Raw genomic sequence first — 24739 nt, 5'->3', positions numbered from 1 at the left:
GAGCAGATGCAGGTAAGTAACAGTTGGAGTTGAATCGGGAGGGGATGTAGGGTGAAAGCTGAGGACAAAGGACACTCTCTTGCTATTCTGCCTGGGATGGGGGTACAGAAGACTCAGAGTAGAAAATCTGGAAATGGAGGAAATGCATGTGAGGCTCCTTCATCTATGGAATAGAAAGCCACACTTCAGGAGGAAGGAGGGCATTTCAGAAGCATTAGAGCATGTCTAATCTTGAGGACAGATGTGGCACAGACAGAGAATTTCAGAAAAAGGGATAAAGTCCTTATAGGAGGCAGGGTACAAAGACATGTTGAAGTAGCCATGCGAGTTGGTGGGTATATAGAAGATGTCAGTGGCAAGTCTACCTTCTGAGATGAAGAGCGAGAGATCCAGAAAAGGAAGAGAAGTGTCAAAGATGATTCAGATTAATTTGAGGGCAAGGTGGAATTTGATGGCAAAGGTAATGAAACCTTTGAATTCTGCATGTGTGCAGGAAGCAGCAGCGATGTAATCTTCGAGGTAATGAGGTAAAGACTGGCGGGGTTGGGGGTGGATTAGGACTGTGAGCAAACAAAAAGACAAGCTTAAACAAGGCCTATATATGAGTGCGCAGGACCAGCACTTCGATCTGTAGTAAGTGAGAGGGACCAAAAGTTGAGTTGTTGAGGATAAGGACAAATTCTGCCAGGTGGATGAGAATGTTCGTGAAAGGGGACTAATTGGGACTTTATTCAAGAAAGAAGTGGACCGTCCTAATACCTTTCTGATGGGGAATGGAAATGTATAGAGACTAGATGTCCATGGTAAAGATGAGCCAGATAGGACTAGAGAATTGGAAATTATTGAAATGGCCAAGAGCACAAGAGATGCCCCAGATGTAAGATGGAAGGGGCTTACACCTTTTGTTGACATAATCTGAATGATGGACTGAATTTTTCAGTGTGCTAATTTTGTTTGAGATTCCACTTTCTTTTGTCTTTTTAATGATGCATATTTTCAGATGAGAAAATATCTGCCAGCTTCATTATCAAATCTGACTTTTGTTCTGAGTCTCACTAAGGCATAAATAACACCAGAGTTTAGCTGTCTGTTACCAGATTTCTTATTTTGTTCAAAATTAGGTTTTTTTTTAAAGTATTAATGATTATTATGTTCCTTTCCTATAGGTTATGATATTGTTAAGCAGCCAACAAAGTTTCATCTGTTGTCATGTTGATTACTGCCACCCTTGTTGCTACCAGCATCACAGCCGATCTTGTGCTCGACTTGTGAGGGCAATCAAGCTCCTCTATGGGGACACTGTGGATACAATCCGTGATGATGATTCTGCAAATAAAATTGGTTTGAGGCCCAAGAAATCCAAAGAGGTATTTATAATTCTGTAATCCTTTTACATTTTGGATGAAGAATCTTGTTTTTCTATCTTGCCTTATTCTCAGCAGAATCAGAATTTATTGTCATGTTGTTGTCCAATATTTGAATACAACATAGTAAAGGCGCACTGGTTAAATTCATTTTGCTTTAGTTCTCATCAAATGTGCTGTTTGTTGATTGTTCAAAGAGCCACTTATTGTGGTTCAGGTAGAAAATAAAGTTGATGTGGATTATTTGTCGATATATTAATTTGTAAAATTGCCATGCTTTAGAATTTCTCTCTAAATTCTGCCCATTCCTCACCCTCTGTAAAACCAAGGCGCAGGATTCCCGCTCTCCAATGCAATGGATCTAGTTCTCCCTTCCTGAACTGATGCTCATCAAGGCCCAGGGTTCCTGTTCTCTCTTCAATGCAGATTTGTGGCTCTGTCCCTGACCTGATTGTCATTGGGGTCTAGTGTTCCTGCCCTGCTGTAACATTCACGAGGCTCTGGGGACTTCCCACTGTTCCGACACTCACCGATACCCAGGTGTAAAGGTTAAAACCTTGTGTTTTTAACTCTTAGTTAATTTTGTGCCTGTCTCTTTAAGAAAACTCTTGTTTGTAATGTTACCATAGTGACTATGGTGTAAAATGTTGTAATATCCGCCCTAACGACTTGCTCATTATTCAACCAGATATGAAGGAAGCATGAGCACGAGAAATTTTTCTTTGAATTTTTTGTCTCTTTAAATATCTTTGTATCTCTTTAAAGTTTGTGTATTTATTTAAAAGCTTTTTATATCTTCATTATACAGTAAATACTTTGTTATTCATCGTTATGAAAGTCTTAATGCAAAGCTATGCAAAATGTTATCTGTTTTATCAATTAATTAAAATTATATAAGCAACAGCCACAGTGTTTGATTTGTTGGATTAAAGAGATCAAAATTCAGAATATTGTAACTCGCGCTTTTGGAAGATAATACTTTGAAATTGGGATATATTAGAATGGAACCAGGGTTCCTGCACTTCACAAGTTTTCTAGAAAATTTCTTCCAATACTGTGCGATCTTTTTTTTTTAATCTTAAGAGTGTTGGGGTATTAATAGCATGCAATAATACTAAGAAATCTGACAGTCCAGCACCACTAATTTTAAGCATAGTGGATTAATTGAGTTTTACTGTAGCTTCATCTTATTTCCCCTCAAATAATGACAATTGAATGCCACTGCCATTTTGTTTGGAGGTTGAAAAGCAAGTTCATAAATGGTTAACTGGATGTAAAGAGAGAAAGGATGGACCACTTGTCAACATTTTCTTGTTAACTTGGGTTTTCTGCAAAAATGTTTGTAAATTTGATGCCTCCTCTCCAAGACCAAAGGAAACAGCAAAATCATTCCTGGGAACTCAACCTTATGTTGGATGTCCTTTTACTTTTCTCATGCTTTTTTCTCATACCACATTTGGCATGTTCCATGTTCAAAGCTGCATCTGTTAAAAACTCATCATGTGGAAAATAAGGTCAAACAATACATTTGCATTTGAGTAAGTATAAAATACAGTAAAAGTGAAGTAATTTTTGGAATACTAGGGGGAAAAAATGTTTGCCTGTCACTTAAACCCATACTATATGTACAAAAGTACTGAAGAAGCTCAGGAGGTTGTGTCGCATCAAGAGTAAGTTAAGGGTAACCAACATTTCGGGCTTGAGCCCTTTGTCAAGGTATGAACAAAAAGCAGACAGACACCTGTATAAAAAGGTGGGAGGAGGGGGAGAGGAGAGAAGGGAGGAAGGGGCAAGGTGAAGAGCACAGGCTAACAGGGAAAAGGTCATAGGTGGATGCAGATGGAAGGGTAAAAGAGAAAAAAAGCTGAGAAGTAATAGGAGATAGGGTGGCTCTCTGAATGGAGAGGGAATGGTATAGGAAGCTGGAGGAAAGGAGACAGAGAGATAGGGAAAGAAACTCGGGGGGGGGGGGGGGGGGAGAGGGGAAGGTTTAACAGAAACTGGAGTTGATGACAATCCCATGTGGTTAGAGAGTGCCCAGATGGAATATCAGGTGCTGTTAGCTTTTAAAATGCAGTTATTTTAACCCAAATACTTATGGGTTCTCTTTTCTTTAGTGCTCTGACAAATCTTGTCTCCGTACACCTTTGAGAAAAAGGATTCCTGTTACAAGTCTGGAGGGAAAAAAGGATTCTGGAATGTTGAAATATATTAGGACTCAGGTATGATATCATTTGGTTAGTTTTAGTTTTATTCTTAGGCTAATAGTTGTACATAATGATTATCATCTCATCTGCCATTTTTCTGCAGCTCATTGATTTGGTTGGGAAAAAGTTCAGGCAATAATACTGATGCTTTATTTTCAATACAAACATCAGTTAAATATTTGAAATTCTTGTCATATGTCGTTTAACATCCACGATACTTTCTGTGAAATAGGACGTTATGCGATTTGGACATTGTGCTAACAGCATATTATATACTTAGCAAAGCAATATGGTACAATTTAGTATACCTGTATTGAACTAAATAGCCAAGATTCTGTACACATACGGAACTGTATTTTCAGCTAATAATCTGGCAAGGCAATATATGGGTTAATAAACTTTTTATTTGTAAGTAGGGAAAGTTCACATTAAAATAATGATAGAAAGTACAGTAAATATGTCAGTAACATAGGCCTTTATAATGACTATCAAGACATGTATTGTAGGTTATATATGAGCAGGAAAGGGCTTTGGCAAATACTAGAGCGCATCGGATGTCCCCCAAAGTTCCTCAACATGATTATCCAACTGCACGAAAACCAACAAGGTCGGGTCAGATACAGCAATGAGCTCTCTGAACCCTTCTCCATTAACAATGGCGTGAAGCAAGGCTGTGTTCTCGCACCAACCCTCTTTTCAATCTTCTTCAGCATGATGCTGAACCAAGCCATGAAAGACCCCAACAATGAAGACGCTGTTTACATCCGGTACCGCACGGATGGCAGTCTCTTCAATCTGAGGCGCCTGCAAGCTCACACCAAGACACAAGAGAAACTTGTCCGTGAACTACTCTTTGCAGATGATGCCGCTTTAGTTGCCCATTCAGAGCCAGCTCTTCAGCGCTTGACGTCCTGCTTTGCGGAAACTGCCAAAATGTTTGGCCTGGAAGTCAGCCTGAAGAAAACTGAGGTCCTCCATCAGCCAGCTCCCCACCATGACTACCAGCCCCCCCACATCTCCATCGGGCACACAAAACTCAAAACGGTCAACCAGTTTACCTATCTCGGCTGCACCATTTCATCAGATGCAAGGATCGACAATGAGATAGACAACAGACTCGCCAAGGCAAATAGCGCCTTTGGAAGACTACACAAAAGAGTCTGGAAAAACAACCAACTGAAAAACCTCACAAAGATAAGCGTATACAGAGCCGTTGTCATACCCACACTCCTGTTCGGCTCCGAATCATGGGTCCTCTACCGGCACCACCTACGGCTCCTAGAACGCTTCCACCAGCGTTGTCTCCGCTCCATCCTCAACATCCATTGGAGCGCTCACACCCCTAACGTCGAGGTACTCGAGATGGCAGAGGTCGACAGCATCGAGTCCACGCTGCTGAAGATCCAGCTGCGCTGGATGGGTCACGTCTCCAGAATGGAGGACCATCGCCTTCCCAAGATCGTATTATATGGCGAGCTCTCCACTGGCCACCGTGACAGAGGTGCACCAAAGAAAAGGTACAAGGACTGCCTAAAGAAATCTCTTGGTGCCTGCCACATTGACCACCGCCAGTGGGCTGATAACGCCTCAAACCGTGCATCTTGGCGCCTCACAGTTTGGCGGGCAGCAGCCTCCTTTGAAGAAGACCGCAGAGCCCACCTCACTGACAAAAGGCAAAGGAGGAAAAACCCAACACCCAACCCCAACCAACCAATTTTCCCTTGCAACCGCTGCAATCGTGTCTGCCTGTCCCGCATCGGACTGGTCAGCCACAAACGAGCCTGCAGCTGACGTGGACTTTTTACCCCCTCCATAAATCTTCGTCCGCGAAGCCAAGCCAAAGAAGAAAAGAAAGAAGATGTACTGTTGTGGTGGCCCTTTGCAGCTCCCCCGTGGGGCCTCACAAAATGGAGGGTGAACGCAATGATCCAGCAGGCTGCACGAAGCCCACAGCGCTGCCCTCCAATTGGCCATAACCAAAATAACTTAACTGGCCTATCAGGGAAAGCAGATCACAAACACACCAATCAGTGCTGAGAGGGTTTTGACCATGCCCCTCATCTTGAGATTAAAAGCAGGGCTGTGAACCCAATAAAGCTCAGTGTGTTAACTACACTCAACTGAGGTTCGTGTCATTTTTTCTGGGAACGGCATGTTCTTTCTGAGCTAACCTGCATGCAATTATAACTTCTCTTGCGCTATGGGCTAGCTACACTGTACCATTATACAGCTAGCAGTGCAATCGCTTTGTATACAACAGATATGAGATATACACATTGCATGTTGTGTTCACTGCATCCAGTTATGTCCTGTTCTCCGATTGAGATTTCTGAACTCTAACCTTATGGGGCCACGGTTTCTTGACCGAACGAATGTTATGCAGTGCATACCTGAACATAATTTCTTGGAACTCAAACTGGAAAGTTATGACAAAACTTGGAATTTTGCAGCACTTTTCAAAGTGTAGACGTTAACTGCTGTAGATTACAAAAAGAAAAAATTAAGTCGATACGTAAGTATTGACAACCAAATTCTGAGAGGCCCAATTGAAAGTGTTGCTGGTTCAAATAACTCAAGGAGGGAGGATCTTCTTGGAATCACCCAACATGGATGCTCAAGATATTGAAAGGATGAGCTGTGTTTTCTTTGTTCAAATGGAAACCTGATGTTACACGGGCTCTCGGATATTCCGGGTCAGGCAAGTGTAACTGATATGATTCGCACATTTGTAGATAACACAAAAATTGGTAGGGTCACAGATAATGATGAAGATTATCTCAGGTTACGACGGAACATAAATCAGCTGAAAGTTGAGCGAAGTAATGGCAATTGAATCTAGACCAGTAAGGTAATGCAGGAGATTGCAGATGCTGAAATCTAAAGTGAAACACAATCGGCTGAAGAACTCAGTGGGTCGAGCAACATCAGTTGAGAAGAAGAATTATCAAAATTTTCAGCTGAAGTCTCAACATAAGGTTTCAGCTTGAAATGTCAGCCATTCTTTTTCTCTCACTGAATCTGCTTGACCCCCGTTGAGTTCTTCCAGTGAAGTTGTGCATTTTTGGAGGACAAATTGTATTAGCCCACTGGAATATATGGCAGGGACCTTGATGCAGAGAGACTTGGGGGCGCAAGGTCATAACTTTCTGAAAGTGATAACACGAGTAGGTAATGCAGCAAAGAAGGCCTTTGATATGCTTGGCTAATTGATCAGGACATGGAGTGTAAGATGAAAAACAAACTTCTAGAGGAACTCAGCAGGTCAAGTTGCATCTGTAGAGGCCAAGGAATGGTCAGTAGTTTGGTTCGACCCTGCTTCAGGACTGGGAGTGTAAGAGGGAAGATAGCCAATATAAAAAGATGAGAAGTAGAGTTAAAAGGGTCTGGTAGGTAATAGGTGGAATGAGGTGAGGTGATGAATGATGGAAAGATGGAGTCAAGTGGGTGAGAGTGGAAGGTTAGAGACAGAGGCTGGTGAGTGATGGAAAATAAACAGGCAAATGGAGCCATGGAGGAAAGGTAGAGAAAGATGCTGTATTGCAGTGCTTGCAGACAGTGCTCAGGAACAGAATCTTTACATGGCTAGCATAGCAGTTAGGGTAATGCTATTACAGTGCCAGTGACCCAGGTTCGATTCTGGTGCTGTCTGTAAGAAGTTTGTATGTTCTTCCTGTGTCCATATGTGTCTGGGTGCTCTAATTTCCTCTAAAAACGTGCAGGGTGTATTTGGGTGGTACTGGCCTGTTATCATGCTATATTTCTAAATTAAATTAAACATTATCGGGGGACCTCCTGTATGTGTCTGATTGCTCTTGCCTTTGCATTCAGAAGGCACAAAACCCACTCCAGAGTGGTGAAAAAATCTGTCAGCTGATACTTCATTGGAATACTGCTGAATACTACATTAACACAGATCCTATCATTCAGGTGAAAAATAGAGGTCATGTCTGCTTTTACCAATTGCTGTAAAAAATTCTTTAATAAACATAATAAAAATGTAGACTCAGCACGGCAAATGTAGACTCAATGTAGACATTCGGCCCACAAGCCCATGCTGCCCAATTACATCCATTTTACCTACAACCCCCAGTATGTTTTGAATGGTGGGAGGAAACTGGAGCCCCTGAGGCAAACCCACACAGACATGGGGAGAACGTACGAACTCCTTACAGACAGAATTGGTGCTGTACCAGTGTTGGGCTAACCTCTACACTAACCGTGAAGCTTTTTAAGGAGAGGGGGGGAGTTTTCACTGGTAACTTGGTCAATATTTATCCTTCAATTATCATCATAAAAATCATTATTTGATACTGTCCCATACTTATTGTTGCATGCAATAAGGTCAAGTTTATTGTTATCTGATTGCACAAGTACAATTTGACAAAACAGCATTCTCCAGTGCTCAGTGAAAAGCATGCAGACGTACCATCAGACATATTACACATACAAACAAACTATATATATGCAGGACAAGTATTAAAATAAGATTGAATTATTTATTTGTATATATGATGAATATGAGAGTTTTGGATGGTTAGTGTGAGCAGATCCTTTGGTCGTCCAGCATTCTCACTGTCCATGGGAAGAAGCTGTTCCTTAGACAGGTGGTGCTGGCTCTGATCCTCCTGTATCTTTTTCCCAGTGGGAGCAGCTGAATGATGCTGTGTGCAGGGTGGAAGGGATCCTCAATGATATTGCACACCCTCTTCAGACATGATCCCAATAGATCATGTGGATGCCGGGGAGGGAAATGCCAGTGACCCTCTCTGCCAGTTTTAATGTCCTGTGGATTGGCATCCGATCCATTTCTCTGCAGCAACCATCCCATGCTGTGATGCAGCCGGCCAGTACGCTCTAGATAGAGCTCCTGTAGAAAGTTGACATAGTAGCCTGGCCTGCTTCAGTCTTTTCAGGAAATGCAGTTGCTTCTGCACCTTCCTGACAAGTGAAGAGATGTTGTGTGTCCACAACAGGTCACTAGTTAAGTGAACTCCAAGGAGCTTGGTGTAATCAACCTTCTCCACTGCAGAAGTTTTGATATGTAGTGGAGGATGGTCGTTCCTGAAATCTACAATCATCTTCTTCATCTTGTCCACATTGAGACTCAGGTTGTGCTCTTGCACCATTTCACAAGATTTTCCACCTCTTCTCTGTTGTGCGACTCCTCATTGTTGCTGATGAGGCCAAGTACTGTGTTATCATCTGCAAGCCTGATGACACTAAAATTGGAGCTGGGTCTGGTGATGCAGTCATGGGTGAGTAGCATGAACAGGAGCGGGCTGAGCACAGTCCTGAGCAGCAGTGCAACATTGCTAGACGTTCTGCTAATGACCCAGATAGACTGTTGTCTTTCCATTAGGAAATCCAGAATCTATCCTTTCAAGATGGCGGAGCACGAGGTTACAGTAGCCACTTCAGCTCCTGACAATGGTGTATACTCTGTAAAATTTATCTTTCTTTATAATTCTACTTGATCTTTGTTTTAATATAGGTCATGAGCCTGTCTCCAGCCCCACTGTCTTTGTTGATTAAAGCTGCACCTATACTGACCGAAGACATGTATGGTGACATACAGCCTGCAGCTTGGGAGCTTTTACTCAGTGTGGATGAACACATGGCTGCTGCAGCTGGTAATATCCATCTCATTGCGACACATACTTAGACTGTACCTTAAAATGGTGGAAATTTTAAGATGTTGCATTTGTTCAGTTTATGGAATGTGTTTTTTTTTAATTGGTGGCCCACCTGTAGTATTCATTTGGCAATGCTCATTATACCAAATAAGTAAGTTTGGACAGTTTACATTTCTTTATTGCCATTTCACATTCCTTGAGTTTGCTTTGAAGAAATAATATAAATTTGTTTAACAATAAACCTGTTGATTTCAGTGTAAAATGTATGTAAATATAATAGTTCTGTGCATTAATAAGACTGCTGTGTTAACTTTCCAGGCATGATTTATTAAACCCAAATAAAATTCTAATTGTTTAGAAAAATCGTATGATCTTCTGGAGATTAGTTAAATTATAATAGTGTTTGGTGGGCGGCATGTTATTAATGTATTACAACATTTTTTTCATGATTATTTTTTATATTCTGCTAAATATTGCCCAGAGGAGATAAGCATTCAGTTTATTTACAATGGTGAAGATCTTAAATGCAAGAGAAGTTCAAGTTTGTGATCATCTGTCTATACATGTACAATCCAACGAAACAGGTTTTCTTCGGACAATTGTGCACCCACATACACATGCAATTACAGGTTAAAAACTTAGAAGAAGAGTTGAGTAGATTATCAAGTTATGATGAAGGCAAATGCAATAAATAGATGAAGAAATAGAGAGATGACTAAATGATCGGAGTAGTAGAGATGGTGCAAAAATCTTAATTGATGGGATTGGTTAACAAGAAAGTATTTGTTGTCTTTATTTTTGTTGCATGAAAGTTTTTGTTCTAAATAGTTATATAGAAATGCCACTGGATTGGATACTTCATCTCCACAACTTTTTTTTAAAGTTTATGCATAAACTTTATAGCATAATGTTATATGCATGTCCTTCTGACAATGAAAAATTAAACCATTCTCAGATTGCTTGATTTCTGGTTTCAACATAAACACTGCCCAAAAGGATTTAATAAATTTGGGATTGTTGCTGAAATTAGTTGATAGAAACAAACTGTGATGGGTATTGGAAAAGTTTGAATGAAGACGTACATAGACGAGCCAGATGGACAGAGAGGGACAAGTAACATTTAACAAGTAACAGTGTGACAATGCACATTCTCAAATCAAAATAGGAGAAAGTAATATATTTTAAATAGATTAGAGTATTGAATGCTACTGAAAAAGTTTTTGCTAAACACTGCTTAGGATATTATGAAAAGAGCTGCACTTTTTTTCCTTTTTACAGCTGCCATGTTTCTATTGTGTGCGGTCAAAGTTCCTGATGCTGTTTCCGATATGGTAATGTCTGAATTTCACCATCCTGAAGCAGTACAGCGCATCAATGCTATTGTGAAATTTAACACCCTCTGGAGATTCCGGTACCAGGTCTGGCCTCGCATGGAAGAAGGTGCACAACAAATTTTTAAGGTAGACATTAAAGGAATATTTTGGAGCATCTCTGCTATCCACACTAAGAAAATGTGATATTTTGGGGGTGATATATGTGCCCTGGCTACATCTACCTTTTTTGCAAAATTTGTGAAATTTCTTTATTCCAGTGCTTTAGGGCCTTACCTTTTCTTGTACATTGTATTAACATAATTTATGGCCCAAATGACATATAGCATAGAAATTAGAAGCAGTAGTAGATCTCAACATCACATTCCCACCATTCCCAGCAACTTTTCACCCGTTGCTTATTATACCTCACCCTTTTGCGAAGTAGATGTCCCTTTCATTTGAATTAAGGGCGGCAGGGTTAGTGTAGCAGTTAGCGCAACACTGTTTCAGCACCACCAATTGGGATTGAGGTTCGAATCCCGCGCTGTCTGTACGGAGTTTGTACATTCTTCCCGTGTCGACGAAGGTTTTCCCCGAGTGCTCCTACTTCCTCCCATTATTCAAAATGTACTAGGGATTGTAGGTCAATTGGGTGTCATTGCTTGGCATGGGCTCATGGGCCGAAATGGCCTGTTACCATGCTGTATGTTTAAATTTAAAATTAAAACTTCATTTAAATGTAATTATTTCAAAACCATGTACTTTAATTGCACCTCTTATTGTTCTAAGCTCCAGCAGATATAAAGCTAGCCTGTCCAGTCTTTACATTATCTGAGGATCAAGTAAATATCCTTTGAGCTACCATACTTCCAATGTTGTTAAACCCAACTTAAATAAAAAATATATATTACAGTCCATTATATAGGTGGAGTAATTAGCATGTATGGTCACAACTTGAAAATTAATGGAGTTGTGGACAGTGAGGAAGCCATCACCAAGATAGAGATTGATTGTTCATATGGGAAGAGAAACCAGAGATGGAGTTTAATCGGCATTCTGGTATTGCATTCACAGCATCTGTAGACTTTTGTGTTTTAGATAATTCACATATATCCCAGCACGAATCTATGTGGAATGCTACTGGTCACAGACCTCCAGTTGGAATAACACCCCTCCACCACTACCGTCTGTCTTTGATGGCCAAGTTTATTTTTTAATTTAATTTATCAAATCTCTATGGATTCCATGTGCCTTAATCTTTTGGATCAGCCTGTCAACAGGGACTTTGTCAAATGTTTTGTCAACGGCATCCATTGCTGTGGGAGAGGAATGGAGGGCTATGAACTGGGTGCAGGTCAGTGGGACAAGTAAAAAAAAAAAGCTCGGCACAGACTAGAGGGGCTGAAGTGGCCTGTTTCTGTGCTGATTTAAAAAAAAAAGATTGAAAAAAGCAGCATCCATTGCCTACTGCTCTACCTTCAACAATCGGCTTTGTCACCTTAGAGAAAACTCAAAACATGTCCTTTGCACAAAGCCATGCTGACCATTTATGCTGTGTCTATGATAGTCCAGTGAGTAAATCTATCCATAAGAATCTTCTCAATAACTTCCCTTCCACTGATTTAAGGCTCCCCATTTATAATTTCCTATTGTCGCTTAGTTGCTATTCTTAAACAAAGTCCTCTGGTACCTCACCTGTGGCTAAAGATTTACATCAAGGTCCCAGCAATCTCTTATCTTCCCATCTCTCAATACCCAGGATAGATCTCATCTGGTTCTAGGGATTAATTTATCAATTATTTTATGGAAAAATACCCAACACCACCATTGTTGATGCCAACGTGACTTGGAAACATAAGTATAGATCCTCCTCTTTATCAACAGGACATGTTAGTTCTGCAGAGCTCCAATAAATTGGTCAAACCTGATTTCTTTTTCATAAAATAACATTGACTATCTTTTAATTACCTCAAAAGTTCCCTGCAACCATATCTTTACCAGTAGAATATGGTTTTCCCAATGACAGATATTTTATAAATTTAACTTCCATTACTTACCATTGTCATACCCAAGACCTTTCATTTTTCTCATCCTTTTTATATTCATTGACCTATTAACTAGTATCTTTTATATGCTTCTGATTTCCACTGTCACTTCAACTACACTATTTCCTACTCTGCTTCCAGTGAGAATTCATTCCTCTCTCTGACCTTATCAATGCTGTGTTCTTTACCAAGAGTTCTAATGTGCCTCTTGCAGAGTACAATTAAAGTTTACCTTTCTTCATCTCAACTTCCATCTCATTAGACTCTACATTCATTGCATAATCTTCTGCCACCTCAGGTGTGAAATTCATTTTTCTCTCCCCTTTCAGCTTTCCAATGGGATGTTTTTCCATCACCTTAATGTCATCTTCCCTCCACGTGATATCTATCTGTGGAAATGCAGGAGAAATCGCACCTGCCATTATTATCTCCTCCATTTTCGCTTCCCAGGCACGAAATGCAAGTTCAGATGTAACAACAGTTTTTTTTTCCAATTCAGTTGCCGTCACCACTTGCAATATTATGTCCTATTCACTGGAAAGGCTAAATGCAGATAGAGTGGCTACTTTGTACAAAGCCGCACTAAATTCATTACTATGATCTTGAGCTTCCACTATTATAATTCCCTGCCCTGCTCTTATTCTGCTTTTGACTTCCAGAACAGTTATAGTGAAAAAAAAATCAGAAAATTTGTCTCTTTTTTGAATGAGATAATTACACCATTCAATGTTTTCAACAATTTCACATCATAACCATTTTTAGGAGCGGCTGTAAACAAAGAACGATAGGTTTGTCTTTTCTACTGGTAAAGACATTATTGCAGGGAACTCTTGAGGTAATTAAAAGATAGTCAATGTTATTTTATATTGGCCTCTTGGAATTCGGTTTTGGTCATTGCAAGTAGACAAGTGGCAGGGGCAGCCTGATCTAGCCAGGATATTTTACCTTTATTTGTATATTTGCTTTTCAATTTTGAAATCCAGTTATGTCCACTACATTAGATCAGTTAATTACATTTCTATTTTTGATTCATTAATGGTCATGTGTCTGTTGCAAGTATAATAGATATTAATTAATTCCTATTTTAATTTAAAACTTTTAAATTTAGACATACAGCACAGTAGCAGGCCATTTTGGCCCACGAATCCATGCTGCCCAATTTACAACCAATTGAGCTATATCCCCGGTACTTTTGAAATGGTGGGAGCCCCCAGGGAAAACCCGTGCAGACACAGGGAGAATTGCTACACCGACTGTGCTATTTCCTATTCAAAAAGAAAAGCTTGTGATTTAAAATATCTTAAAGCCTTCTCAGTATGATATTTGAAGGGCAGTGGTACTCATTTTCCTTTCAATGGAATGAATAAATATTGCAGCTTTTCTGTAATTACTATACCATTTAATGTCTATGCAGATATTAGTACATTGGGTATAAAGAGTGTAAAGCTAATTGAAATACAAAATTTTGTCTGTAAAAGGTGATGAGATTTCTTTCTTATGTACATTTATCAATGGTCTGTTTCTTTGCATTTAAGATTCCTCCTCCAAGCATAAACTTCACTTTACCTTCTCCAATTTTGGGTATGCCATCAGTACCAATGTTTGATCCTCCTTGGGTTCCCCAGAGCACAGGGCGAGTACAGGACCCAATCAGCGAAGATCAATCTGTAAGTGTATGCTTTCTGCTAAATAAGGTTTCTGAAAATGATTCTGGTTTATACAAGATAATTTCCAGTCAGCATTATGAAAAATTAAGTTGATCTATTTTGTAGACCAATTGGACATACAGATCCATCTGCAAAATCTAGCATCATTGAGATTGTACCAGGATGGCTTTTGGATCATGAGCCATGAATTTCTTTTTTAAAAAAATCCTGAATATAATTGACAACTTGTGTTTATCACATTGTGCTCTGATATAAAAGGATTAGCTCTGACATAATTATGGTAGCAATAAGCACAGCTTGTGACAAAGATTATGTTGTGCATGCACTCATACAATTAAGACTCGGAGACGTGATGCTTTCTCATCCTTTACTTCTATTAGACTGACTGGGCCCTGTTATGAGCCCAAAAGACCCCAAAACCCAGCAGCAATAAATATTCACCAAGGCAAATGGTTACTTAAACAAAAGTTGCTATTAATTATCTTTAAACATGAAAACAGAATCACACTTTAACTTATCACTATTAACTTAGCTAACCTAACTTAACCCCCTTCTAATTCTAAGTGCACGTGTATATATGTGTGTGTAGGTTTAGAAAAGTTCTTTGATTCATAGTCCAATCTCACTTCTCATTCCTCCAAGTTTACTGGTTGCAGGCAACTCTTATACTGTGCACAGAATTTAATATTTATAAAGTTCACCAGGCTTTGATGCTTGAAAGGTAAATGGTTACTGCTAGGGAGGTTCTTGTTGGCTTTCAGAGAGCGATTTGTTGTACGCTGACACCCACAACTTATTCCTTTTTTTAATCAGCCACTTCAGTGTTTTGCCGAAAAAACTTGTCCCATCAGGGTTCTCCAGATGATAACCTCTTTCTTTCAGGTCACCACAGAGTGCCTTTTTGTTTCCCTTATTCCAATTGAAACATTAGCCAGCCAGTCCTCTCCTCTTGCATGAACCACAAGGGCTTTGACCAGGCTGAACTAAGCACTCACAACCTGTCTTCCTTATGGGGTTTTCCACAAGCTTGTCCTGTTCCATTCTCAGTTGCTGCTACTGACTGTAGAACTGATCGATCTCTCTCTCTTTCTTTCTCTCTCTCTCTCTCTCTCTCTCTCTCTCTCTCTCTCTCTCTCTCTCTCTGAGAGTAAAAACCTGTTTGACTCTCTGCTTGAAAAACCACATGACCCTCCTAGAACATCAAGTTCCACTCCAGACAGAATGCGGCTCCAACAAGCTCTTTCATCTGTTACCTTTTTGTAAACAACAATCCATTAGTGAAGTCTCTTGGGTGCCAATCAAGTGGATTGCTTTGTACTAGATGGTGTAACATTTCTTGAGAGTTGTTAGAACTGCATTCATACAGGCACATTAAAAATATTTTGGCACAGTCTTGATTTATGCCTTTATTGGTGATTTAAAATGCTTTGGCATGTCTGAAGATGGGCCATTTACTGCAAGATACCCAGTCTCTGACTTAGTGTTGCAGTTGTGTATTTATGTGACTGGTTCAGTTGAATTTCAGATCAGTAGTGAATCCCATAATATTGATGGTGTTAATTCAGTGACCTTAATGCCATTAAACGCCAAGCCGACAGGTTAGAAATTTTTTTTTTTGGCTTATCAGCCAAGTACCTGTCTAGACTGATCACATTCCAGCACATTGCCAGTAGTTTTCAATGCAATGGCACTTCAGATACTTAAATGTTAACAGTACCTATCTTTACCACCTCCTTGTTCAGATATTTCCAAACTTCACACCCTCCACGAATGTAAAAAAAAAACTTTCAACTCCCTTCTAAATCTAAATATTTTACTCTCTTAAACCTAGCTGTATACACCTCTGCTGTGAGAAAAGTGTTTTTTTATACTTTCTACCACTCTACTCATGTTATCTCTTACATATTAATTTGGTTCAGAGTCATATAGTTCTATAGCACAGAAATAAGCCTTCCAGCCCAACTTGTTCATCCCAACCAAGCTGGTCCCATGTGCCTGCAATCGGCCCTATATCAATCTGAACCTTTCCCATCCATGTACCTGTTTAAATTACTTTTCAATATTGCAATTGACTCACTTCTCCCATTTCCTCTAACATTTAATTTCATGTACCTTTTACCCTATTTGTGAAGAAGATGTCATTCACCTTAAATCTATGATCTCTTATTTTAGCCTATTAAATCTCTCCTTATTGCTTCATCCCAACAAAATCCTGGTGCATCTCCTCTGCCCCCTTGCCATTGCAATCACTGTTGTATATTCCTCCCATTGTAGGACACACTCTCATGAAACGTGGTTAATCGTTTGTATTCTTTATTTAATCTAAAATGGTTCAACTCTGTCCCATAATACAAATCTGATATCACATGCATGAGCGTTCCATAAAACTCTTCCCCCCCAAAAAATTAAACTAAGAATACCAACAATATTAGTCAGTGGCAACAAGTAAATTACTAAGCACAGTACTTCTCAATCATGGGACACAGTCCTTCAAATGTAATTGAGGATGCTTCTCATGTTTAGATCTCCTTGGCAGTGGAAGACTTGGAGGACTTTTTGACTTCTCAGGAGAACCCTTTGGTCTTTTCAAGGAAATTTTTGGTCTCGCAGAAGGAAGTACCATTTCCTCATCGGCTGTCCCTAGAGATTGGGTAGTTACTGTTGGAGTATCCAGTGGTGGCTCATCACTCTCCTGTGTACCCAATGGCGAGGGTATCTTTGGAACTGGTATTGGGGTCAGATCCAACGTGTCCTTGTTGGCATCAACCCACTCTGAATCTGGTGTGTCAAAGAGATTGTGCACCTCAGAAATGGACCCTGGAGTATCTATTGCTCTCAATTGGTCAATGTGTCATTTCCATATCATTTCTCCCACCAGTACAGAATATGAACATGGGCTCAATTTTTTCTGAAGCATTCCTCTTATTCATGTTTCTTTATTCTCTCTGTAATCTCTCACCAATACTTGTTGTCCAACTTCTAGAGTTATGGTTGGTCTCGATACGAAGCTCCATGTTCGGGTGTACCATGGAGAGTATGGTTTTCAAGTTGCATCCAAACATCAGTTCTGCTGGCATGCGTTTTGTTGTAGAGTGTGGGATTGTCCTGTATGATGACAGAAAGTTTGCAATCTTGTGATTGTTCAACGACTTCTGGGCCTTCATGGCTTCTTTAAAAGTCTGTGTAAAGCATTCCACTTCTCCATTGGTACTTGGATGATAGGGTGCTGATAAGATGCGTCTCACGTTGCTTTTTTGCAGGAATTTTTTTGAAGGCATCAGACACAAGTTGTGGTCCTTTGTCAGAGGCCAGTTCTATTGGCAAACTGTATGATACAAAAATACTCCTTTGTCACTCAATTGTTTTTTCTGCTGCTGTTGTCCGCATTTAAGAAACAATAGGTCATTTGGAGTATGCATCCACCAGAATCAGAAATTTTTCACCCAAAAAGCAATATTGACGTGAATTCGGTGCCAGGGGTATGAAGGCCATTTCCAGGTATTATCTTCGACTTGGGGTACTTTAGGTTGCATGTCTTGACAAATGTAGCATCTTGTCACTGTCTTTTCAATGTCCATGTCCATTGATGGTCACCAGATATGCATGCACACTAGGGACTTCATTTGGACCATCCCTGGATAATTGTTGTGGAGTTTGGCTAACATGGTTGTTTGCCATTTCTTCGGAATGATTGTTCTTGTTCCCCACAATGAACAATCCTCTTCAATCAATATCTCGTTGCGTCACAAATAATAAGGTTTTAATTTGGGCCTATTCCTCTCGGCTTTGGGCCATCCATTTAATATGGAGTTTAGGATCTTTGATAGGGTCACCTCATTTTGTACCTCTTTACTGATAGTTTTTGCTGTAATTGGCAAATGTCAAAGTTGCTCTTGATTGAAGGCTGTGGCCTCTGCTATCCAGCTGATCAATCCTTCTATTTGCTCTGCCTCTGGTGGAGGTAGATGCGTCAAAGTATCCGCATGGACTATGTTTTAAATCTTAATTGTATTCTGCGAGCTGCATTGCCCATCTCTAAATTCTTGTGGCCTCCAGAACCGGAATGCTTTCTTCGGGCCCAAGATTAAACTCAGCTGCTTGTTCTCTGTCACTAAGGTGAGCATTCTACATGTAGGTATTGATGAAATCTTGCGACACCAAATATTTTGGCCAGACCTTCCTTTTCCAGTTGTGCATAATTCTGTTCACAGGGTGTTAAAGAGCAAGAAGTGTAAGCTACAGGTTGTTTGCCTTTTTCTGTGACTTGTGCCAATACTACTCTGAAACCTACTGGTGATACATTGACCGCTGGGGTCACTTCTTTGCTGGGTCATAGTGAATGAGAACATTAGCCTTAGAAGTCAACATTTTCTTCAACCAATTGAAAGTTTTCTCTCTTTCTGTAGTGCATTGTTGATCCTTCTTTAGTAGTTGGTTAAGCAGGTTACATGTTGGGGATGTTTTTTTGATAATGGTTCCCCAGACCTAAGAATGATTGTAATTCTGCGGACGGCTTCAGTACCTACTGTGTTCATCTGGACTCCTTCATTGTCGATTGTAAATCCCAAGTATGTTACTGAGGGTACCATAAACACACGTTTGTTTTGACGTAGTCTGACCTTGGTTTCTTTAGCCAGATTAGCATTTTTTCCAGGTTTGCCAAGTGCTCTGCGTCACTGCAACCAGTAATGTAATGTCGTTTAGGTAACATCCCACATTTATTCTGTGCAAGAGCTTATCTATTATTGATTGAAGTATCGAGTGCTGCTGACATTCAGTACGGCATTCTGGTATATGTGAACAATCCTAGGTGAGAATTGATTGCCACATATTTTCTCGACTGAGAATCAAATTCAACTTGCTGATATGCTTGTAATAGATCCAATTTTGTGAATTCTTACCACCATTCAATGTTTGAAATGTCTTCTGTTCTGGGAATTGGATGTTGGGGTACTTGCAGAGCTTGATTAATGGTGGCCTTATAGTCATCACAAATTCGAATTTCACCTTTGGGATTTCTAACAGGAACTATGGGAGTGGTTCAATTGCTGTTTTGCAATTTCTCAATGATCCCTTTGTTTTCCAGTCTGTTGAGTTCAGCTTTGATTCCCTTCTTCATTGCAAAAAGGAACCATCCTTGGTTTGGAGAATTTGGGGTTGGCCTCTGGATTCAAGTGCAGTCTGGCCTAGACTCCTCGGATTTTCCCCAGGTCTTTTCCAAATACTATATGATACTTTTGGAGCACTTGCTCAAGCTTTGATATTTGCTCTGGCTCAGACTACATTTTTTATTGTCCCAATATCCTTCAATCCAATTGGATTTGTGACTTCCAATTTCTTCCAAACAAAGCAGGTCCCTTTGTGTCTATGATGTAAAGGGGTAAACTTTTAGATGCCTGTCCCTGATATTCGACATCTACCTTGCATTTTCCCAGTACTTTGATTTTCTCTCCGGTGACTGTTTTCAACATGATGTCAGATTGTCCCACCTTGTCATTGGGTAATACTCTTGTTTTTAAGCTCTTTAGCATTAGAGACACCGCAGCCCCAGTGTCCAGTTCCATCCAAGCTGGGGTTCATTGCAAGTAACGCCTTTGGAAGACTACACAAAAGAGTCTGGAAAAACAACCAACTGAAAAACCTCACAAAGATTAGCGTATACAGAGCCGTTGTCATACCTACACTCCTGTTCGGCTCCGAATCATGGGTCCTCTACCTACGACTCCTAGAACGCTTCCACCAGCGTTGTCGCCGCTCCATCCTCAACATTCATTGGAGCAACTTCATCTCTAACATCGAAGTACTCGAGATGGCAGAGGCCAACAGCATCGAATCCACGCTGCTGAAGATCCAACTGCGCTGGGTAGGTCACATCTCCAGAATGGAGGACCATCGCCTTCCCAAGATCGTGTTATATGGCGAGCTCTCCACTGGCCACCGTGACAGAGGTGCACCAAAGAAGAGGTACAAGGACTGCCTAAAGAAATCTCTTGGTGCCTGCCACATTGACCACCGCCAGTCGGCTGATATCGCCTCAAACCGTGCATCTTGGCGCCTCACAGTTCGGCGGGCAGCAACCTCCTTTGAAGAAGACCGCAGAGCCCACCTCACTGACAAAAGACAAAGGAGGAAAAACCCAACACCCAACCCCAACCAACCAATTTTCCCTTGCAACCGCTGCAACCGTGTCTGCCTGTCCCGCATCGGACTTGTCAGCCACAAACGAGCCTGCAGCTGATGTGGACATTACCCCTCCATAAATCTTCGTCCGCGAAGCCAAGCCAAAGAACATTCACTACTTCCATCGCTTTGTCCTCTTCAGAGCCACTTGGGTCATTGCTTGGACTTTTGTTGGAACTTTCCTCTTCCTCCTGGAGGTTCCTCCTCTTGTGTATTTTTATTTCTCAATTTCTGATTTCCCTTCTTGGGGGTGATCCTCTTTTGGCTTTTTTTTCCCTTTTCTGTGTCCCTCTTTGTCGCATAGGTAACATTTGGCTTTTTTGAAGAAACAGTTATCTGCAGCAGAAACATTCCTGGCATTCCATTTTCTTTATTTGATGTTCCCGCTGCTCTCCTTGTATAATCCCCTGGTTGTGGATGACCATTTTGAAACTCAGTCCTACTTCATATTGCAGAGTCAATGTCTAATCATCTTTTACTCAGTAATTGGTGAACTTTGCAGTCAGCCAAACCAATGATCAGCATGTCCTTTAAAGCTTAATTTAAGAATATTCCAAGCTCACAGGCTTTTGATAACCTACGCAATTCAGCTATATATTGGTTCACAGTTTCGCCTAGTTTCTGCTTTCTAGTCCAAAATTGGTATCTTTCTGCCATCACTATTGGTCTTGGGGACAGATTTCCTCCGTCTTGGGCACACAAAGCCATATAAGACATAGAATCTGGGCTTGCGGGGACGGCTAGGGATTTTGTCAGGCTATATGTCCTGCTTCTCACCTCACTTAGAAATGTTGCCTGTTTTCTTAAATTGCTCTCTGTATCTCTTATTCCTCGGCAGTACAGAATAAATTGAATCTTTCAACATTTTCATCCCAGTTTTCTGATTCCTTGTACTTTTCAAAAAGTCCTTCTGCCATTTTTGGCTTCTCCTTTGATTCGCTGTGAATGAGCTTTGCCAGCTCAAGGTCTTTGTAGTTTCAGTTTAAAATCTTTTCTCCCTCTCTGACATTTGAAGTGTGGGATAACATTTATTTTTATCCTTGTCACCATTTTGTTGTATATTCCTCCTATTGTAGAACACACTCACAATGAGACATGGTTAAACCTTTGTGTTCTTTATTTAATCTAAAATGGTTATACGGTGTCCCACAATACAAAGCTGATATATGACATCACACACATGCGCGTTCCATAACAATCACCTCCTTCTTAAGTCCATAATACACAAGACATAGGAGCAGAAATAGGCTAATCAGCCCATCAAGTCTGCCCCCGCCCCCCCCCCCCCCATATAATCATGAGCTGATCCATTTTCCTACTCAGCCCCACTGCCTGGCCTTATTCCCATAACCTTTGATGTCCCGGCAAATGAATAACCTATCAATATCTGCCTTAAATACACACAATGACCTGGTCTCCACAACTGTCTGTGGCAACATATTCCACAGATTTACAATTCTCTGGTTCAAGAAATTCCTATTCATCTCTGTTCTAAGCAAATGTCCTTCAATCTTGTCCAAGACCATGGGAAGCAACCTTTCTATATCTACTTTGTCCACACTTTTCAACATTCAAAATGTTTCAATGAGATATCCCCCTCCCCCCCCCCCCACTCTTCTAAATTCTAACGAGTACAGGCCAAGAGCTGTCATGTGTTAACCCTTTCATTCCCAGATTCATCCTTGTGAACCTCCTCTGAACCCTCTTTATCACCAAAGCTTCAACCTCATTTTCCTGCCCCTATTCTATTCCTCTTGAAATGAATACCAATATTGCATTAGCCTTCTTCACCACTAACTAGGTATGCATATTTACCTTCAGGTTCTCCTGCGCAAGAACTCCCAGAGCCCTTTGCTCCTGGATATTATCAATTTTTTCTCCATTTAAAAAAAATAATCTGCTCATTTATTTTTTTCTACCAGTCATCTAAAGTGAATAACTTATAAGAAAATATTCCAGCACTAATCCCTGTGGTACCTCAAAGGATACTAACACCCAGTCACAAAATACAACCCCCAATGCAATACATTTTCGATTATCTGAAATACTTGGGACTGAACATGTATTGGTTAAATGCACTTTCAAAATATCTACTCTGTAGCCCAGTTTAAGCAGCAGAATGCTTATATCTGCCATCATCGATCCCGACACCTCCCTACCGCTGTTACCGATCCTGCCCAGGCACCTGAGGTCCATGCATGGATATCCGGTGCCACCCCATCGCCATCACAGAACCTGCCCGGGGGCCTGAGATCCTCAATCGGATACCTGACACCTCTGCACCACCGTCAAGGAACCTGCCCAGGCGCCCATGGTCCCCACTCGGATCCCCGATACCACCCCACTGCTGTCACTGATCCTGCTCAGACACCTGAGTTCCATGCTTGGATCCCCAACACCTCCCCGCCGCCGTCACAGAACCTGCCCAGGCACCTGAGGTCCCCGCTCGGATCCCTGACACTTCCTCATCACCATTTTGGAACCTGCCCAGGAAACTCCAGACCTGGATCTGGTCATTGACCCATCAGAGCTCCTGACGTCGCAGCTGCTGACCCAAACACTGGCCCTGGTTGCCGACTCATCGGAACTCACGACAACAAGGTTTTTATTATGAAGACTGGCCCCAGTTGCCCACCTGACAGAGCTCCTGACGCCACGGCCGCTAACACGAACACTGGCCCCGCCGCCAACTCCAATGAACTCCCAATGACACGGCTGCCAACTCCAGCCCTTGTCCCGGCCACTGACCCAATGGAACTCCTGAAGCCACAGCCACAACTTTAACCTGGCCCCTGATCACCTACTCACTGGAGCTCCCAACACTTTGACCTCCGACTCCAGCATTGAACCACTCCACCTACCTGCAGGAGATCCCAACGCTGATGCCACTGACTCTTACCTGAGCCTCAGGCTAGCTATAGCTTCCTGGGAGCCTGAGATCCCCGCACCAATTCTAGCCCTGTAGCATTAGTATAATTCTTATACATTCTTATATAATTCTTATAGTGGTTAAAACAACAATTCTTACCTTGAGTACGCGCGAGCTCTGTTGGATTCCAAATGGGGCTAACAGCGCATCAGAGCCCCACTTGAGCACAGCAGGTTAAAAAAAAGAACTTTTTTTAAAACTTGTGATGTTATGTCGCTACTGAAAATTTTCACGGATAACTGGTAATTTTGGTAGAGTTGCTTTTGGATAATTAGAAACATAATGTATCTCTTGAAAATCATTGTTACTTCTGTCAGGTCAGTATTGAAATGGGCTTCAGTCTAGCCCTCTCCATAACTAGCTTAAACCTTATGGGCTTATAGTATTTCTCTCCAAAATGCCCTTCCACTGGTGCTTCCATCACTTGCCAGGCTACATCCCCAAAAATTAAATCCAGTACTGCCCCTTTTCTAGTGGGACTGTTTGTACTATCTCAACAGGTTCTCCTGGGCTCACTTAAAAATGTTCATCCTCTCTAAAACTTTCACGTACAGCTGATCCCACTTAATGTCAGTTGAAATCCTCTGCTAATGTTGCCATATTATTTTTACACTTTTCAGAAAGAACAGATGGCTAGATTCTCTTTTTTTAAATTATTAATATTTTGAATATACAGGTGCAGAATCCTTTATCCCGACATCTAAAATCCAGAAAGCACCAAAATCCGGCAAGTGGGGAGAGAGAGAGAGAGAGAGAGAGAGAGAGAGACGGCAGCACGACTCAGGCGGGCGAAGGGGAGAGACCGGCAGTGCGATTTGGGCGGGCGAGGTGGGGGGTAAAAACCGGCAGCATGAGTCGGGAGGGCAAGGGGGGGAGACAAGCAGCGCGAATCGAGCAGGTGAGGAGGAGAGACCAGCAGCATGAGTTGGGCGGGCGAGGGGGGGAGACCAGCAGTGCGACTGGAAGGGGGTGTGGTGGATACGGCAGCACGATTTGGGAGGGCTTAAATCTGGCTTTCTGAAATACGGAAAAATCCAAAATTCAGAACACATTGTCCACCAAGGGTTCCGAATATAGGATTGTGTACCTGTACAATACAAATGAAAATCACCCCCACCACCCCCCATTACCCACCCTCCTCCCACCAAAAAAAACCCAAAAGAAAAGAGATTTAAACCATTAAAAACACAATAAACCACCATGGTTCAACGCAACACCACCATGACGAACTCCAGGGAATTCAACATTTCAAACCCATATCTTTAGAAAAAAATAATAATTATCACATAAAGTATATGTTATTTTTTTCCAAAGGAATACATGATCTCAATTCCAGATGCCATCTCTGCAACCCCAGGTCAATCTCATTTTTCCAAGTTATAGCTATACATTTTCTTGCTA

General features: G+C 41.2%; 1 protein-coding gene across 1 annotated transcript in view; it reads left to right on the top strand.

The window, feature by feature from the left end:
• Positions 1-24739, top strand: part of LOC138761753 (protein unc-80 homolog) — a 335004-nt gene that overhangs the window by 187865 nt on the left and 122400 nt on the right. The window contains 5 exon segments of the mRNA XM_069934449.1: positions 1167-1367; positions 3482-3586; positions 9063-9201; positions 10483-10664; positions 14098-14229. Coding sequence (XP_069790550.1) covers positions 1167-1367; positions 3482-3586; positions 9063-9201; positions 10483-10664; positions 14098-14229 — 759 coding nt within the window.

This window comes from Narcine bancroftii, chromosome 4 (assembly GCF_036971445.1).
Source record: "Narcine bancroftii isolate sNarBan1 chromosome 4, sNarBan1.hap1, whole genome shotgun sequence".
Taxonomy (NCBI): Eukaryota; Metazoa; Chordata; class Chondrichthyes; order Torpediniformes; family Narcinidae; genus Narcine; species Narcine bancroftii.
Note: the sequence above shows the minus strand (reverse complement) of the source record. Positions and strands in the feature narration are given on the sequence as shown.